We start from the raw sequence: 20,586 nt of genomic DNA, 5'->3' as shown, positions 1-20,586 counted from the left end.
CACTGGGGCCCCACAAGGGTGCGTTCTGAGCCCTCTCCTGTACTCCCTGTTCACCCACGACTGCGTGGCCATGCACGCCTCCAACTCAATCATCAAGTTTGCGGATGACACTACAGTGGTAGGCTTGATTACCAACAACGACGAGACGGCCTACAGGGAGGAGGTGAGGGCCCTCGGAGTGTGGTGTCAGGAAAATAACCTCACACTCAACGTCAACAAAACAAAGGAGATGATTGTGGACTTCAGGAAACAGCAGAGGGAGCACCCCCCTATCCACATCGACGGGTCAGTAGTGGAGAAGGTGGAAAGTTTTAAGTTCCTCGGTGTACACATCACGGACAAACTGAATTGGTCCACCCACACAGACAGCGTCGTGAAGAAGGCGCAGCAGCGCCTCTTCAACCTCAGGAGGCTGAAGAAATTCGGCTTGTCACCAAAAGCACTCACAAACTTCTACAGATGCACAATCGAGAGCATCCTGTCGGGCTGTATCACCGCCTGGTACGGCAACTGCTCCGCCCACAACCGTAAGGCTCTCCAGAGGGTAGTGAGGTCTGCAGAACGCACCACCGGGGGCAAACTACCTGCCCTCCAGGACACCTACACCACCCGATGTCACAGGAAGGCCATAAAGATCATCAAGGACAACAACCACCCAAGCCACTGCCTGTTCACCCCGCTATCATCCAGAAGGCGAGGTCAGTACAGGTGCATCAAAGCAGGGACCGAGAGACTGAAAAACAGCTTCTATCTCAAGGCCATCAGACTGTTAAACAGCCACCACTAACATTTAGCGGCCGCTGCCAACATACTGACTCAACTCCAGCCACTTTAAAAATGGGAATTGATGGAAATTATGTAAAAATGTACCACTAGCCACTTTAAACAATGCCACTTAATATAATGTTTACATACCCTACATTACCCATCTCATATGTATATACTGTACTCTATATCATCTACTGCATCTTGCCATCTTTATGTAATACATGTCCCACTAGCCACTTTAAACTATGCCACTTTATGTTTACATACCCTACAGTACTCATCTCATATGTATATACCGTACTCTATACCATCTACTGCATCTTGCCTATGCCGTTCTGTACCACCACTCATTCATATATCTTTATGTACATATTCTTTATCCCTTTACACTTGTGTGTGTATAAGGTAGTAGTTGTGGAATTGTTAGGTTAGATTACTTGTTGGTTATTACTGCATTGTCGGACTTAGAAGCACAAGCATTTCGCTACACTCGCATTAACATCTGCTAACCATGTGTATGTGACTAATACAATTTGATTTGATTTGATTTGATTAGCATACTGTAGGTATTTTTGAGCAGCCAGTAACAGCAACATGGTAGGCCCCTGTATGTTTACTATGAGTTGGCCCTTTAACAGCAACAGGTTAGGCCCCTGTATGTTTACTATGAGTTGGCCCTTTAACAGCAACAGGGTAGGCCCCTGTATGTTTACTATGAGTTGGCCGTTTAACAGCAACAGGGTAGGCCCCTGTATGTTTACTATGAGTTGGCCCTTTAACAGCAACAGGGTAGGCACCTGTATGTTTACTATGAGTTGGCCCTTTAACAGCAACAGGGTAGGCCCCTGTATGTTTACTATGAGTTGGCCCTTTAACAGCAACAGGGTAGGCACCTGTATGTTTACTATGAGTTGGCCCTTTAACAGCAACAGGGTAGGCCCCTGTATGTTTACTATGAGTTGGCCCTTTAACAGCAACAGGGTAGGCCCCTGTATGTTTACTATGAGTTGGCCCTTTAACAGCAACAGGGTAGGCCCCTGTATGTTTACTATGCGTTGGCCCTTTTCCCCTTTGGGTTCCTTCCCGTGCCACATAGGGACTTGGACTTGGATAGATGTGTCCGTATTTGCACAGCGGCCAGGAGTAAACTCACACCAGGAGTAAACTCATACCAGGAGTAAACTCACACCAGGAGTAAACTCACACCAGGAGTAAACTCATACCAGGAGTAAACTCACACCAGGAGTAAACTCACACCAGGAGTAAACTCATAACAGGAGTAAACTCACACCAGGAGTAAACTCACACCAGGAGTAAACTCACACCAGGAGTAAACTCACACCAGGAGTAAACTCACACCAGGAGTAAACTCACACCAGGAGTAAACTCACCCCAGGAGTAAACTCACACCAGGAGTAAACTCACACCAGGAGTAAAATCACACCAGGAGTAAACTCACACCAGGAGTAAACTCACACCAGGAGTAAACTCACACCAGGAGTAAAATCACACCAGGAGTAAACTCACACCAGGAGTAAACTCACACCAGGAGTAAACTCACACCAGGAGTAAACTCACCCCAGGAGTAAAATCACACCAGGAGTAAACTCACACCAGGAGTAAACTCACACCAGGAGTAAACTCACACCAGGAGTAAACTCATACCAGGAGTAAACTCACCCCAGGAGTAAACTCATACCAGGAGTAAACTCACCCCAGGAGTAAAATCACACCAGGAGTAAACTCACACCAGGAGTAAACTCATACCAGGAGTAAACTCACACCAGGAGTAAACTCACACCAGGAGTAAACTCACACCAGGAGTAAACTCACACCAGGAGTAAACTCATACCAGGAGTAAACTCACACCAGGAGTAAACTCACACCAGGAGTAAACTCACACCAGGAGTAAACTCACACCAGGAGTAAACTCACACCAGGAGTAAACTCATACCAGGAGTAAACTCATACCAGGAGTAAACTCACACCAGGAGTAAACTTACACCAGGAGTAAACTCACACCAGGAGTAAACTCACACCAGGATTAAACTCACACCAGGAGTAAACTCACACCAGGTGTAAACTCACACCAGGATTAAACTCACACCAGGAGTAAACTCACACCAGGATGAAACTCACACCAGGATGAAACTCACACCAGGAGTAAACTCACACCAGGTGTAAACTCACACCAGGAGTAAACTCACACCAGGAGTAAACTCACACCAGGATTAAACTCACACCAGGATTAAACTTACACCAGGTGTAAACTCACACCAGGAGTAAACTCACACCAGGAGTAAACTCACACCAGATCATCAGATAGGAGGTTTTAGAAGACTGCACACACTCATTTGGTGTTTAAATGGATTTGGGTGTATTTCATTTTTTAGGGCATGTGGGTGAGAGGGTTGCCCACTGGCCAAATCACCTCCTATCTGGAATATATGAGGCCTGGAGACAGAGAAAAAGATAGACATGGACAGACAGACAGACAGAGAGAGAGAGAGAGAGAGAGAGAGAGAGAGAGAGAGAGAGAGAGAGAGAGAGAGAGAGAGAGAGAGAGAGAGAGAGAGAGAGAGAGAGAGAGAGAGAGAGAGAGAGAGAGAGAGAGAGAGATGCTCTGTTGGAAGAGAAACTCACAAAGAGTTTTTCAGTTCACTTAGAAGAGCACAGTGATTACCTGGGTACGTTTCACATTATACAATATGGCCAAGTGGTCTTCGAGATGATATCCTACTCAGCCTTTCTCTCACTCTGTAACGTTAGTGATAAGCAACACTCCAAGGCTGATCAACAAACATTTCTGTTAAAAAAACGATGATAATACCTTGTGTTCCTATTTTTTACATTTGTCCAGGGCTGTTCCATCATTCAGCCTACAGTAGCAGCCAATGTGTGGTGTTCAAAGTTGGCCTACATTCCATGAGACTTATAAAAAAAAACACATGCAAGGCTTTACATTAACCTGTTTATCCACTTTTCCTTCGGACAAGGAGGTGACTGAACATGTTGTTGTGTTGTTTGATGCAAGAAACCACTGTACAAAATAAAATGCAAAATACAAAATAAAATGCCAATGAATTGTTGTTCGGGCCATTTTTAAAAAATTGTATACATTTTTTGAGGTAAGCTATATGATCACACCGGTAACAGATCCGTTGTTTTATTACTTGTGAAGCACAGATGAGTGAGCATACATTTAAATAATTAATTTTTATTTTTGTGGGCTGATGGTGCCTGCATCTGACGGTCAGTCTCAGCGGAGAGAGAGAGCAGCAGACTGAGGGTCAGTCTCAGCGGAGAGAGAGAGCAGCAGACTGAGGGTCCGTCTCAGCGGAGAGAGAGAGCAGCAGACTGAGGGTCCGTCTCAGCGGAGAGAGAGAGCAGCAGACTGAGGGTCAGTCTCAGCGGAGAGAGAGAGCAGCAGACTGAGGGTCCGTCTCAGCGGAGAGAGAGAGCAGCAGACTCAGGGTCCGTCTCAGCAGAGAGAGAGAGCAGCAGACTGAGGGTCCGTCTCAGCGGAGAGAGAGAGCAGCAGACTCAGAGTCCGTCTCAGCAGAGAGAGAGAGCAACAGACTCAGGGTCCGTCTCAGCAGAGAGAGAGAGCAGCAGACTGAGGGTCCGTCTCAGCAGAGAGAGAGAGCAGCAGACTGAGGGTCCGTCTCAGCAGAGAGAGAGAGCAGCAGACTCAGGGTCCGTCTCAGCAGAGAGAGAGAGCAGCAGACTCAGGGTCCGTTTCAGCGGAGAGAGAGAGCAGCAGACTGAGGGTCCGTCTCAGCGGAGAGAGAGAGCAGCAGACTGAGGGTCCGTCTCTCAACGTCCCTCCCCTCTCCCTTTCCTCCACTGACACTGACCGATAGGGACACCGTCTTCCAGATGATGGCAGAACTCGAGTCACAGCGCAATATTTCTGCATCATGCACCCATTGATGTTGTTACTCCTATGAACAGAGAAAGTGAAATATTCCTCGATATTAGACAACAAGGCAAGCCTATAGATACACTTTCCTACTCATTCATTACTGCTGCAGTGCTTGTTGTAGCGCTGAGTGGAAATTGGAAGAACGGGCATTTTATGGGTTATAAAAGTGTTGAATACAAAGTGTTGACAGTGCTGAAAATAAACTTAAACATGAACTCACTCATAAAAACAGCAGCTCTTTGTTGTATTCGTTGACAGTCTCTCTCTCTAGTCATGTTTTTAAACCTCACTGTATCAACTTTACTGTATTCGTTGACAGTCTCTCTCTCTCTCTAGTCATGTTTTTAAACCTCACCGTATCAACTTTACTGTATTCGTTGACAGTCTCTCTCTCTCTAGTCATGTTTTTAAACCTCACTGTATCAACTTTACTGTATTCGTTGACAGTCTCTCTCTCTCTAGTCATGTTTTTAAACCTCACTGTATCAACTTTACTGTATTCGTTGACAGTCTCTCTCTAGTCATGTTTTTAAACCTCACTGTATCAACTTTACTGTATTCGTTGACAGTCTCTCTCTCTAGTCATGTTTTTAAACCTCACTGTATCAACTTTACTGTATTCGTTGACAGTCTCTCTCTCTCTCTAGTCATGTTTTTAAACCTCACCGTATCAACTTTACTGTATTCGTTGACAGTCTCTCTCTCTCTAGTCATGTTTTTAAACCTCACTGTATCAACTTTACTGTATTCGTTGACAGTCTCTCTCTCTCTAGTCATGTTTTTAAACCTCACTGTATCAACTTTACTGTATTCGTTGACAGTCTCTCTCTAGTCATGTTTTTAAACCTCACTGTATCAACTTTACTGTATTCGTTGACAGTCTCTCTCTCTAGTCATGTTTTTAAACCTCACTGTATCAACTTTACTGTATTCGTTGACAGTCTCTCTCTAGTCATGTTTTTAAACCTCACTGTATCAACTTTACTGTATTCGTTGACAGTCTCTCTCTCTCTTGTCATGTTTTTAAACCTCACCGTATCAACTTTACTGTATTCGTTGACAGTCTCTCTCTCTCTAGTCATGTTTTTAAACCTCACTGTATCAACTTTACTGTATTCGTTGACCGTCTCTCTCTCTCTAGTCATGTTTTTAAACCTCACTGTATCAACTTTACTGTATTCGTTGACAGTCTCTCTCTCTCTAGTCATGTTTTTAAACCTCACCGTATCAACTTTACTGTATTCGTTGACAGTCTCTCTCTCTATAGTCATGTTTTTAAACCTCACCGTATCAACTTTACTGTATTCGTTGACAGTCTCTCTCTCTCTAGTCATGTTTTTAAACCTCACCATATCAACTTTACTGTATTCGTTGACAGTCTCTCTCTCTAGTCATGTTTTTAAACCTCACTGTATCAACTTTACTGTATTCGTTGACAGTCTCTCTCTCTCTAGTCATGTTTTTAAACCTCACCGTATCAACTTTACTGTATTCGTTGACAGTCTCTCTCTAGTCATGTTTTTAAACCTCACTGTATCAACTTTACTGTATTCGTTGACAGTCTCTCTCTCTCTAGTCATGTTTTTAAACCTCACTGTATCAACTTTACTGTATTCGTTGACAGTCTCTCTCTAGTCATGTTTTTAAACCTCACTGTATCAACTTTACTGTATTCGTTGACAGTCTCTCTCTCTCTAGTCATGTTTAGAAACCTCACCGTATCAACTTTACTGTATTCGTTGACAGTCTCTCTCTCTCTAGTCATGTTTTTAAACCTCACTGTATCAACTTTACTGTATTCGTTGACAGTTTCTCTCTAGTCATGTTTTTAAACCTCACTGTATCAACTTTACTGTATTCGTTGACAGTCTCTCTCTCTCTTGTCATGTTTTTAAACCTCACCGTATCAACTTTACTGTATTCGTTGACAGTCTCTCTCTCTCTAGTCATGTTTTTAAACCTCACTGTATCAACTTTACTGTATTCGTTGACAGTCTCTCTCTCTCTAGTCATGTTTTTAAACCTCACTGTATCACCTTTACTGTATTCGTTGACAGTCTCTCTCTCTCTAGTCATGTTTTTAAACCTCACCGTATCAACTTTACTGTATTCGTTGACAGTCTCTCTCTCTATAGTCATGTTTTTAAACCTCACCGTATCAACTTTACTGTATTCGTTGACAGTCTCTCTCTCTCTTGTCATGTTTTTAAACCTCACCGTATCAACTTTACTGTATTCGTTGACAGTCTCTCTCTCTCTAGTCATGTTTTTAAACCTCACCGTATCAACTTTACTGTATTCGTTGACAGTCTCTCTCTCTCTTGTCATGTTTTTAAACCTCACCGTATCAACTTTACTGTATTCGTTGATAGTCTCTCTCTCTCTCTTGTCATGTTTTTAAACCTCACCGTATCAACTTTACTGTATTCGTTGACAGTCTCTCTCTCTCTAGTCATGTTTTTAAACCTCACCGTATCAACTTTACTGTATTCGTTGACAGTCTCTCTCTAGTCATGTTTTTAAACCTCACTGTATCAACTTTACTGTATTCGTTGACAGTCTCTCTCTCTCTAGTCATGTTTTTAAACCTCACTGTATCAACTTTACTGTATTCGTTGACAGTCTCTCTCTAGTCATGTTTTTAAACCTCACTGTATCAACTTTACTGTATTCGTTGACAGTCTCTCTCTCTCTAGTCATGTTTAGAAACCTCACCGTATCAACTTTACTGTATTCGTTGACAGTCTCTCTCTCTCTAGTCATGTTTTTAAACCTCACTGTATCAACTTTACTGTATTCGTTGACAGTTTCTCTCTAGTCATGTTTTTAAACCTCACTGTATCAACTTTACTGTATTCGTTGACAGTCTCTCTCTCTCTTGTCATGTTTTTAAACCTCACCGTATCAACTTTACTGTATTCGTTGACAGTCTCTCTCTCTCTAGTCATGTTTTTAAACCTCACTGTATCAACTTTACTGTATTCGTTGACAGTCTCTCTCTCTCTAGTCATGTTTTTAAACCTCACTGTATCAACTTTACTGTATTCGTTGACAGTCTCTCTCTCTCTAGTCATGTTTTTAAACCTCACCGTATCAACTTTACTGTATTCGTTGACAGTCTCTCTCTCTATAGTCATGTTTTTAAACCTCACCGTATCAACTTTACTGTATTCGTTGACAGTCTCTCTCTCTCTTGTCATGTTTTTAAACCTCACCGTATCAACTTTACTGTATTCGTTGACAGTCTCTCTCTCTCTAGTCTTGTTTTTAAACCTCACCGTATCAACTTTACTGTATTCGTTGACAGTCTCTCTCTCTCTTGTCATGTTTTTAAACCTCACCGTATCAACTTTACTGTATTCGTTGATAGTCTCTCTCTCTCTCTTGTCATGTTTTTAAACCTCACCGTATCAACTTTACTGTATTCGTTGACAGTCTCTCTCTCTCTAGTCATGTTTTTAAACCTCACCGTATCAACTTTACTGTATTCGTTGACAGTCTCTCTCTCTAGTCATGTTTTTAAACCTCACTGTATCCAACTTTACTGTATTCGTTGACAGTCTCTCTCTCTCTAGTCATGTTTTTAAACCTCACCATATCAACTTTACTGTATTCGTTGACAGTCTCTCTCTCTAGTCATGTTTTTAAACCTCACTGTATCAACTTTACTGTATTCGTTGACAGTCTCTCTCTCTATAGTCATGTTTTTAAACCTCACCGTATCAACTTTACTGTATTCGTTGACAGTCTCTCTCTCTCTAGTCATGTTTTTAAACCTCACCGTATCAACTTTACTGTATTCGTTGACAGTCTCTCTCTCTCTAGTCATGTTTTTAAACCTCACCGTATCAACTTTACTGTATTCGTTGACAGTCTCTCTCTCTCTAGTCATGTTTTTAAACCTCACCGTATCAACTTTACTGTATTCGTTGACAGTCTCTCTCTCTAGTCATGTTTTTAAACCTCACTGTATCCAACTTTACTGTATTCGTTGACAGTCTCTCTCTCTAGTCATGTTTTTAAACCTCACTGTATCAACTTTACTGTATTCGTTGACAGTCTCTCTAGTCATGTTTTTAAACCTCACTGTATCAACTTTACTGTGTTCGTTGACAGTCTCTCTCTCTCTAGTCATGTTTTTAAACCTCACCATATCAACTTTACTGTATTCGTTGACAGTCTCTCTCTCTCTAGTCATGTTTTTAAACCTCACCGTATCAACTTTACTGTAGCTTTCTTTTACACCTGCTACATTACTGCAGACACGGTCATCTGAGCCATCCGATTGGCCAGTGGTAGGCCTATAGTGCACTTGATTTGCTCCCCCTTGGGCCCGCAGGAAGGCAGAGTTGTACCTTCAGACACATGAAATGGTTCAAAATTGCAACAGTTTGCCTACCCGGCGTGCAGGGCAGCTGAATCGGGTGCACCTACCACCAAGGCTTTATCATTGGGGGTTTTACAGAAATGTTAGCCGATCGACTAGGAATGTCTTGGAGATCGGTCGCGATCGACTGGTCGACCAGTTGGTGACTACTGCTCTATAAAGTTGAGTGAAGTTCAATATCGTGCTTCTCTCTGTGGGATAATATTTCTGTGCGGCAGTCTCGTGACTACTAGCTTAGAGGGAACATTAGCTATTGAACCGTAGTAAATATGTTAAAGCATGTCATGTGTTTGGTTTGAGGTAAAACCAAATCATTATGGACTCTGTTGGTTTAGGCCCAGTAGTCATGTACATGTACAGCCTAGTTAATACTGAAGACATCCTTTTATACAATGGAAATAGCTTCATGTTAAAACGGGGACAGGCTTCCCCACATGCTGCATTGAGAAGAAGGAAGCAGGAAGTTAGTTTGCTGTAACTACTGGAGCGTCTGCTTGCCTAAGTGTGTCGAGAGGGAAATATACATGTTTTATAGCGTCTTGTACAAAGTAGGTGTTACGGCTCTCGTTGGTGCTGTGAGGAAGAGTGGACCGAAGCGCAGCGTGGAAAGTGTTCATGATTCTTTTATTTCAAAAAACACTCAAAACAAAAAAAAATAACAAACGTGAAAAACGAAAGCGCACAGTTCTGTCAGGCAGAAAACACGAAAAAGAAAACAAGATCCCACAAAACCCAAAAGGAAAATGACAACTTATGTGTGATCCCTAATCAGAGACAACGATAGACAGCTGCCTCTGATTGGGAAACCCACACGGCCAAAAACAAAGAAATAGAAAACATAGACTTTCCCACCCGAGTCACACCCTGACCTCACCAAACATAGAAAATAATAAGGAACTCTAAGGTCAGGGCGTGACAGTAACTAAAGAAACGTGTGAATGATCTGACTGACGCATGCCAAACCAAACCGTGGTTTTAGACCAAACCCACAGGAAGGACTATTTGATGCTTTTAGACAGACCAATCAAAATCAAATCTAATTGTATTTGTCATAAACACATATTTAGCATATGTTATTGCTGGTGTAGCTAAATGCTTTGTGTTCCTAGCTCCAACTGTGCAGTAATATCTAACAATTCACAACAATACACACACATCTAAAAGTAAAAGAATGGAATTAAGAAATATATAAATATTAGGACGAGCAATGACAGAGTCTGGGCGTATCAATATTTTTGGTTACATGATTCCATATGTGTTATTTCATAGTTTTGATGTCTTCACTATTATTCTACAATGTATAAAATAGTAAAAATAAAGAAAAACACTTGAATTAGTAGTTGGGTCAAATTTTTTGACTGGTACTGTATGTATGTGATGTATAGATATCATGGACAGTATGTGGATAGAATATTTAGTATATCTAGAATACGTAGGATATAATAGTATAGGCTGGTTCTGCACCGTGTAAAGACAGAGTATGGTATTAGCTCCTTATCCACTAGTATATGGCTTGTAAAGACAGAGTATGGTATTAGCCCCTTATCCACTAGTATATGGCTTGTAAAGACAGAGTATGGTACAATCCCCTTAACAATCCACTAGTATATGGCATGTAAAGACAGAGTATGGTTCTACTGCATTCGTTGCTATACTAAATCTCGCGTTTGAACTCTTGGGAATAGTCCTCTGCCTACCTGTCTCACAGCCCTGTCATACAGCTGTTGTTAACATTGAGAAGGCGTTTCGATAAGAGTATGGTCCCCACCCCAGCTTTCCCATGGGTCTGTCTCACTGGGGTGTCGGATCAAACACGGGCTCCTTTATGTAAAGAGCAGCAGATAGAAGGGAATGGGAAATGCCGAGTGCACGTTCTGACTGTGACCCTTATCAAAGTAAACCTATATCTACACTACTGTGTTGTAAGATCGGCCAGTTTATTACGCTACTAGTAGTCATTCTGCTGATGGACGTACTTCCTGTCACATGGTACAGTACAGTGTTAGATGGGCCTGCTGATCACACAGATGTGTCTCAGTGAGCTGGCTCCTGTTTCTGGGAGGAGAAGGATGGTGGGGGGGACATGGGAGGAGGAGGATGGACAGGGGGACATGTAGCCAGGGGAGACAGGGGGACATGTAGCCAGGGGAGACGGGGGGACATGTAGCCAGGGGAGACAGGGAGACATGTAGCCAGGGGAGACAGGGAGACATGTAGCCAGGGGAGACAGGGAGACATGTAGCCAGGGGAGCAATGGGGGCAATGCATCTGTCTATGTTCAATTATTTGAAGTCTTTCCTCATTAGGTTATCACCAGAATGGAAGTCTTTCCTCATTAGGTTATCACCAGATTGGAAGTCTTTCCTCATTAGGTTATCACCAGAATGGAAGTCTTTCCTCATTAGGTTATCACCAGAATGGAAGTGTTTCCTCATTAGGTTATCACCAGAATGGAAGTCTTTCCTCATTAGGTTATCACCCAAATGGAAGTCTTTCCTCATTAGGTTATCACCAGAATGGAAGTGTTTCCTCATTAGGTTATCACCAGAATGGAAGTCTTTCCTCATTAGGTTATCACCCAAATGGAAGTCTTTCCTCATTAGGTTATCACCCAAATGGAAGTCTTTCCTCATTAGGTTATCACCAGAATGGAAGTGTTTCCTCATTAGGTTATCACCAGAATGGAAGTCTTTCCTCATTAGGTTATCACCAGAATGGAAGTCTTTCCTCATTAGGTTATCACCAGAATGGAAGTCTTTCCTCATTAGGTTATCACCAGAATGGAAGTCTTTCCTCAATAGGTTATCACCAGAATGGAAGTCTTTCCTCAATAGGTTATCACCAGAATGGAAGTCTTTCCTCATTAGGTTATCACCAGAATGGAAGTCTTTCCTCATTAGGTTATCACCAGAATGGAAGTGTTCAGTACACAGATATGGTTTCTCATTAAAAGAGCAAGATATTCGGTAAAAATGTATAGATGGTTTACTGGATTAAAATGTGAATTCTTTTGAAGTCTATAAAGCCATGTTCATGAATCAAACAGAGGTTTGGTTATGAAGATGACATACAATTTGTATAAATGCAATAGATTATGGTTGCTTGACATTCTAACTGTTGAAACAAAGATTCAGGTGCGTTGTGAAGTTCTTGTCAGATTATAAATCGTGTTGTACCTTCTCTCTCTCCAACAGCTGAACCAGTGGATGTGCTGAAAGTATTAGACTTTCACAATTCCCCCGAAGGAGTTAGGAAAACATCAGGATTTTGCACAAACCGAAGAGCATCTAAGCCGGACACAGCCTACAGAGTTGGAAAGCAAGCCCAGATCAGTGCCCCCACCAAGCAGCTTTTCCCAGGTAAGACAAACCCTGTCCTTCCATCCCTCCGTTCCCCTCCATCCTCTCTCTGTTTTACCCCAAATCCTGGCTGTGCAGCGCAGAAGGGAGTGGTGTTTAAAAGTGTCTTTTGTTAGTCTTGCCAAGGCTTTTGACAGGAGATGACATCCCTGATCTGATAATGTCACAGTGCTGTATTCCTTCCTCAGAGTGTTTGTATTGCACCAACCCCCAGAGAGAGAGAGAATCTGGCTGAGAGAACTAGCTAGTCTAACACCAACCCCCAGAGAGAGAGAATCTGGCTGAGAGAACTAGCTAGTCTAACACCAACCCCCAGAGAGAGAGAATCTGGCTGAGAGAACTAGCTAGTCTAACACCAACCCCAGAGAGAGAGAATATGGCTGAGGGAACTAGCTAGTCTAACACCAACCCCCAGAGAGAGAGAATCTGGCTGAGAGAACTAGCTAGTCTAACACCAAACCCAGAGAGAGCGAATCTGGCTGAGAGAACTAGCTAGTCTAACACCAACCCCTAGAGAGAGAGAATATGGCTGAGAGAACTAGCTAGTCTTACACCAACCCCAGAGAGAGAGAATCTGGCTGAGAGAACTAGCTAGTCTAACACCAACCCCCAGAGAGAGAGAGTCTGGCTGAGAGAAGTAGCTAGTCTAACTCCAACCCCCAGAGAGAGAGAGAATATGGCTGAAGGAACTAGCTAGTCTAACACCAAACCCAGAGGGAGAGATAATATGGCTGAGAGAACTAGCTAGTCTAACACCAAACCCAGAGAGAGAGAAAATCTGTCTGAGAGAACTAGCTAGTCTAACACCAAACCCAGAGAGAGAGAATCTGGCTGAGAGATCTAGCTAGTCTAACACCAACCCCCAGAGAGAGAGAATCTGGCTGAGAGAACTAGCTAGTCTAACACCAAACCCAGAGAGAGAGAATCTGGCTGAGAGAACTAGCTAGTCTAACACCAAACCCCAGAGAGAGAGAATCTGGCTGAGAGAACTAGCTAGTCTAACACCAACCCCCAGAGAGAGAGAGAGAATCTGGCTGAGGGAACTAGCTAGTCTACCACCAACCCCCAGAGAGAGAGAATCTGGCTGAGAGAACTAGCTAGTCTAACACCAAACCCAGAGAGAGAGAATCTGGCTGAGAGAACTAGCTAGTCTAACACCAAACCCAGAGAGAGAGAGAATATGGCTGAGAGAACTAGCTAGTCTAACACCAACCCCCAGAGAGAGAGAGTTTGGCTGAGAGAACTAGCTAGTCTAACACCAACCCCCAGAGAGAGAGAATCTGGCTGAGAGAACTAGCTAGTCTAACACCAACCCCCAGAGAGAGAGAATCTGGCTGAGAGAACTAGCTAGTCTAACACCAACCCCCAGAGAGAGAGAGAGAATCTGGCTGAGGGAACTAGCTAGTCTAACACCAACCCCCAGAGAGAGAGAATCTGGCTGAGAGAACTAGCTAGTCTAACACCAACCCCTAGAGAGAGAGAATATGGCTGAGAGAACTAGCTAGCCTAACACCAAACCCAGAGAGAGAGAATCTGGCTGAGAGAACTAGCTAGTCTAACACCAACCCCCAGAGAGAGAGAATCTGGCTGAGAGAACTAGCTAGTCTAACACCAAACCCAGAGAGAGAGAGAATATGGCTGAGGGAACTAGCTAGTCTACCACCAACCCCCAGAGAGAGAGAATCTGGCTGAGAGAACTAGCTAGTCTAACACCAAACCCAGAGAGAGAGAATCTGGCTGAGAGAACTAGCTAGTCTAACAGCAACCCCCAGAGAGAGAGAATCTGGCTGAGAGAACTAGCTAGTCTAACACCAACCCCTAGAGAGAGAGAATATGGCTGAGAGAACTAGCTAGTCTAATACCAATCCCAGAGAGAGAGAATCTGGCTGAGAGAACTAGCTAGTCTAACACCAACCCCCAGAGAGAGAGAATATGGCTGAGAGAACTAGCTAGTCTAACACCAACTCCCAGAGAGAGAGAATCTGGCTGAGGGAACTAGCTAGTCTAACACTAAACCCAGAGAGAGAGAATCTGGCTGAGAGAACTAGCTAGTCTAACACCAACCCCCAGAGAGAGAGAATATGGCTGAGAGAACTAGCTAGTCTAACACCACCCCCCAGAGAGAGAGAATCTGGCTGAGGGAACTAGCTAGTCTAACACCAACCCCAGAGAGAGAGAATCTGGCTGAGTGAACTAGCTAGTCTAACACCAACCCCAGAGAGAGAGAATATGGCTGATATAACTAGCTAGTCTAACACCAACCCCCAGAGAGAGAGAGAGAATCTGGCTGAGGGAACTAGCTAGTCTACCACCAACCCCCAGAGAGAGAGAATCTGGCTGAGAGAACTAGCTAGTCTAACACCAAACCCAGAGAGAGAGAATCTGGCTGAGAGAACTAGCTAGTCTAACACCAACCCCCAGAGAGAGAGAATCTGGCTGAGAGAACTAGCTAGTCTAACACCAAACCCAGAGAGAGAGAATCTGGCTGAGAGAACTAGCTAGTCTAACACCAACCCACAGAGAGAGAGAATCTGGCTGAGAGAACTAGCTAGTCTAACACCAACTCCCAGAGAGAGAGAATCTGGCTGAGGGAACTAGCTAGTCTAACACTAAACCCAGAGAGAGAGAATCTGGCTGAGAGAACTAGCTAGTCTAACACCAACCCCCAGAGAGAGAGAATATGGCTGAGAGAACTAGCTAGTCTAACACCAACCCCAGAGAGAGAGAATCTGGCTGAGAGAACTAGCTAGTCTAACACCAACCCCAGAGAGAGAGAATATGGCTGAGAGAACTAGCTAGTCTAACACCAACCCCAGAGAGAGAGAATATGGCTGATAGAACTAGCTAGTCTAACACCAAACCCAGAGGGAGAGATAATATGGCTGAGAGAACTAGCTAGTCTAACACCAAACCCAGAGAGAGAGAAAATCTGTCTGAGAGAACTAGCTAGTCTAACACCAAACCCAGAGAGAGAGAATCTGGCTGAGAGATCTAGCTAGTCTAACACCAACCCCCAGAGAGAGAGAATCTGGCTGAGAGAACTAGCTAGTCTAACACCAAACCCAGAGAGAGAGAATCTGGCTGAGAGAACTAGCTAGTCTAACACCAAACCCCAGAGAGAGAGAATCTGGCTGAGAGAACTAGCTAGTCTAACACCAACCCCCAGAGAGAGAGAGAGAATCTGGCTGAGGGAACTAGCTAGTCTACCACCAACCCCCAGAGAGAGAGAATCTGGCTGAGAGAACTAGCTAGTCTAACACCAAACCCAGAGAGAGAGAATCTGGCTGAGAGAACTAGCTAGTCTAACACCAAACCCAGAGAGAGAGAGAATATGGCTGAGAGAACTAGCTAGTCTAACACCAACCCCCAGAGAGAGAGAGTTTGGCTGAGAGAACTAGCTAGTCTAACACCAACCCCCAGAGAGAGAGAATCTGGCTGAGAGAACTAGCTAGTCTAACACCAACCCCCAGAGAGAGAGAATCTGGCTGAGAGAACTAGCTAGTCTAACACCAACCCCCAGAGAGAGAGAGAGAATCTGGCTGAGGGAACTAGCTAGTCTAACACCAACCCCCAGAGAGAGAGAATCTGGCTGAGAGAACTAGCTAGTCTAACACCAACCCCTAGAGAGAGAGAATATGGCTGAGAGAACTAGCTAGCCTAACACCAAACCCAGAGAGAGAGAATCTGGCTGAGAGAACTAGCTAGTCTAACACCAACCCCCAGAGAGAGAGAATCTGGCTGAGAGAACTAGCTAGTCTAACACCAAACCCAGAGAGAGAGAGAATATGGCTGAGGGAACTAGCTAGTCTACCACCAACCCCCAGAGAGAGAGAATCTGGCTGAGAGAACTAGCTAGTCTAACACCAAACCCAGAGAGAGAGAATCTGGCTGAGAGAACTAGCTAGTCTAACAGCAACCCCCAGAGAGAGAGAATCTGGCTGAGAGAACTAGCTAGTCTAACACCAACCCCTAGAGAGAGAGAATATGGCTGAGAGAACTAGCTAGTCTAATACCAATCCCAGAGAGAGAGAATCTGGCTGAGAGAACTAGCTAGTCTAACACCAACCCCCAGAGAGAGAGAATATGGCTGAGAGAACTAGCTAGTCTAACACCAACTCCCAGAGAGAGAGAACCTGGCTGAGGGAACTAGCTAGTCTAACACTAAACCCAGAGAGAGAGAATCTGGCTGAGAGAACTAGCTAGTCTAACACCAACCCCCAGAGAGAGAGAATATGGCTGAGAGAACTAGCTAGTCTAACACCACCCCCCAGAGAGAGAGAATCTGGCTGAGGGAACTAGCTAGTCTAACACCAACCCCAGAGAGAGAGAATCTGGCTGAGTGAACTAGCTAGTCTAACACCAACCCCAGAGAGAGAGAATATGGCTGATATAACTAGCTAGTCTAACACCAACCCCCAGAGAGAGAGAGAGAATCTGGCTGAGGGAACTAGCTAGTCTACCACCAACCCCCAGAGAGAGAGAATCTGGCTGAGAGAACTAGCTAGTCTAACACCAAACCCAGAGAGAGAGAATCTGGCTGAGAGAACTAGCTAGTCTAACACCAACCCCCAGAGAGAGAGAATCTGGCTGAGAGAACTAGCTAGTCTAACACCAAACCCAGAGAGAGAGAATCTGGCTGAGAGAACTAGCTAGTCTAACACCAACCCACAGAGAGAGAGAATCTGGCTGAGAGAACTAGCTAGTCTAACACCAACTCCCAGAGAGAGAGAATCTGGCTGAGGGAACTAGCTAGTCTAACACTAAACCCAGAGAGAGAGAATCTGGCTGAGAGAACTAGCTAGTCTAACACCAACCCCCAGAGAGAGAGAATATGGCTGAGAGAACTAGCTAGTCTAACACCAACCCCAGAGAGAGAGAATCTGGCTGAGAGAACTAGCTAGTCTAACACCAACCCCAGAGAGAGAGAATATGGCTGAGAGAACTAGCTAGTCTAACACCAACCCCAGAGAGAGAGAATATGGCTGATAGAACTAGCTAGTCTAACACCAACCCCAGAGAGAGAGAATATGGCTGATAGAACTAGCTAGTCTAACACCAACCCCCAGAGAGAGAGAATCTGGCTGAGAGAACTAGCTAGTCTAACACCAACCCCTAGAGAGAGAGAATATGGCTGAGAGAACTAGCTAGCCTAACACCAAACCCAGAGAGAGAGAATCTGGCTGTGAGAACTAGCTAGTCTAACACCAACCCCCAGAGAGAGAGAATCTGGCTGAGAGAACTAGCTAGTCTAACACCAAACCCAGAGAGAGAGAGAATATGGCTGAGGGAACTAGCTAGTCTACCACCAACCCCCAGAGAGAGATAATCTGGCTGAGAGAACTAGCTAGTCTAACACCAAACCCAGAGAGAGAGAATCTGGCTGAGAGAACTAGCTAGTCTAACAGCAACCCCCAGAGAGAGAGAATCTGGCTGAGAGAACTAGCTAGTCTAACACCAACCCCTAGAGAGAGAGAATATGGCTGAGAGAACTAGCTAGTCTAATACCAATCCCAGAGAGAGAGAATCTGGCTGAGAGAACTAGCTAGTCTAACACCAACCCCCAGAGAGAGAGAATATGGCTGAGAGAACAAGCTAGTCTAACACCAACTCCCAGAGAGAGAGAATCTGGCTGAGGGAACTAGCTAGTCTAACACTAAACCCAGAGAGAGAGAATCTGGCTGAGAGAACTAGCTAGTCTAACACCAACCCCCAGAGAGAGAGAATATGGCTGAGAGAACTAGCTAGTCTAACACCACCCCCCAGAGAGAGAGAATCTGGCTGAGGGAACTAGCTAGTCTAACACCAACCCCAGAGAGAGAGAATCTGGCTGAGAGAACTAGCTAGTCTAACACCAACCCCAGAGAGAGAGAATATGGCTGATAGAACTAGCTAGTCTAACACCAACCCCCAGAGAGAGAGAGAGAATCTGGCTGAGGGAACTAGCTAGTCTACCACCAACCCCCAGAGAGAGAGAATCTGGCTGAGAGAACTAGCTAGTCTAACACCAAACCCAGAGAGAGAGAATCTGGCTGAGAGAACTAGCTAGTCTAACACCAACCCCCAGAGAGAGAGAATCTGGCTGAGAGAACTAGCTAGTCTAACACCAAACCCAGAGAGAGAGAATCTGGCTGAGAGAACTAGCTAGTCTAACACCAACCCACAGAGAGAGAGAATCTGGCTGAGAGAACTAGCTAGTCTAACACCAACTCCCAGAGAGAGAGAATCTGGCTGAGGGAACTAGCTAGTCTAACACTAAACCCAGAGAGAGAGAATCTGGCTGAGAGAACTAGCTAGTCTAACACCAACCCCCAGAGAGAGAGAATATGGCTGAGAGAACTAGCTAGTCTAACACCAACCCCAGAGAGAGAGAATCTGGCTGAGAGAACTAGCTAGTCTAACACCAACCCCAGAGAGAGAGAATATGGCTGAGAGAACTAGCTAGTCTAACACCAACCCCAGAGAGAGAGAATCTGGCTGAGAGAACTAGCTAGTCTAACACCAAACCCAGAGAGAGAGAATCTGGCTGAGAGAACTAGCTAGTCTAACAGCAACCCCCAGAGAGAGAGAATCTGGCTGAGAGAACTAGCTAGTCTAACACCAACCCCTAGAGAGAGAGAATATGGCTGAGAGAACTAGCTAGTCTAATACCAATCCCAGAGAGAGAGAATCTGGCTGAGAGAACTAGCTAGTCTAACACCAACCCCCAGAGAGAGAGAATATGGCTGAGAGAACTAGCTAGTCTAACACCAACTCCCAGAGAGAGAGAATCTGGCTGAGGGAACTAGCTAGTCTAACACTAAACCCAGAGAGAGAGAATCTGGCTGAGAGAACTAGCTAGTCTAACACCAACCCCCAGAGAGAGAGAATATGGCTGAGAGAACTAGCTAGTCTAACACCACCCCCCAGAGAGAGAGAATCTGGCTGAGGGAACTAGCTAGTCTAACACCAACCCCAGAGAGAGAGAATCTGGCTGAGAGAACTAGCTAGTCTAACACCAACCCCAGAGAGAGAGAATATGGCTGATAGAACTAGCTAGTCTAACACCAACCACCAGAGAGAGAGAGAGAATCTGGCTGAGGGAACTAGCTAGTCTACCACCAACCCCCAGAGAGAGAGAATCTGGCTGAGAGAACTAGCTAGTCTAACACCAAACCCAGAGAGAGAGAATCTGGCAGAGAGAACTAGCTAGTCTAACACCAACCCCCAGAGAGAGAGAATCTGGCTGAGAGAACTAGCTAGTCTAACACCAAACCCAGAGAGAGAGAATCTGGCTGAGAGAACTAGCTAGTCTAACACCAACTCCCAGAGAGAGAGAATCTGGCTGAGGGAACTAGCTAGTCTAACACTAAACCCAGAGAGAGAGAATCTGGCTGAGAGAACTAGCTAGTCTAACACCAACCCCCAGAGAGAGAGAATATGGCTGAGAGAACTAGCTAGTCTAACACCAACCCCAGAGAGAGAGAATCTGGCTGAGAGAACTAGCTAGTCTAACACCAACCCCAGAGAGAGAGAATATGGCTGAGAGAACTAGCTAGTCTAACACCAACCCCAGAGAGAGAGAATATGGCTGATAGAACTAGCTAGTCTAACACCAACCCCAGAGAGAGAGAATATGGCTGATAGAACTAGCTAGTCTAACACCAACCCCCAGAGAGAGAGAATCTGGCTGAGAGAACTAGCTAGTCTAACACCAAACCCAGAGAGAGAGAATCTGGCTGAGAGAACTAGCTAGTCTAACACCAACTCCCAGAGAGAGAGAATCTGGCTGAGGGAACTAGCTAGTCTAACACTAAACCCAGAGAGAGAGAATCTGGCTGAGAGAACTAGCTAGTCTAACACCAACCCCCAGAGAGAGAGAATATGGCTGAGAGAACTAGCTAGTCTAACACCAACCCCAGAGAGAGAGAATCTGGCTGAGAGAACTAGCTAGTCTAACACCAACCCCAGAGAGAGAGAATATGGCTGAGAGAACTAGCTAGTCTAACACCAACCCCAGAGAGAGAGAATATGGCTGATAGAACTAGCTAGTCTAACACCAACCCCAGAGAGAGAGAATGTGGCTGATAGAACTAGCTAGTCTAATACCACCCCCCAGAGAGAGAGAATCTGGCTGAGGGAACTAGCTAGTCTAACACCAACCCCAGAGA

The 20,586-nt window shown here is 44.6% G+C and overlaps 1 protein-coding gene across 1 annotated transcript in view; it reads left to right on the top strand.

Moving 5' to 3' along the window:
• The window catches only part of LOC139531498 (collagen alpha-1(XI) chain-like), a 239,748-nt gene that overhangs the window by 5,852 nt on the left and 213,310 nt on the right, over positions 1-20,586 (top strand). Inside the window, exon 2 of the mRNA XM_071327991.1 lies at positions 12,275-12,439. Coding sequence (XP_071184092.1) covers positions 12,275-12,439 — 165 coding nt within the window. The remainder of the gene's footprint in view (positions 1-12,274; positions 12,440-20,586) is intronic.

Source organism: Salvelinus alpinus, chromosome 10 (genome assembly GCF_045679555.1).
Source record: "Salvelinus alpinus chromosome 10, SLU_Salpinus.1, whole genome shotgun sequence".
Classification (NCBI taxonomy): domain Eukaryota; kingdom Metazoa; phylum Chordata; class Actinopteri; order Salmoniformes; family Salmonidae; genus Salvelinus; species Salvelinus alpinus.
Note: the sequence above shows the minus strand (reverse complement) of the source record. Positions and strands in the feature narration are given on the sequence as shown.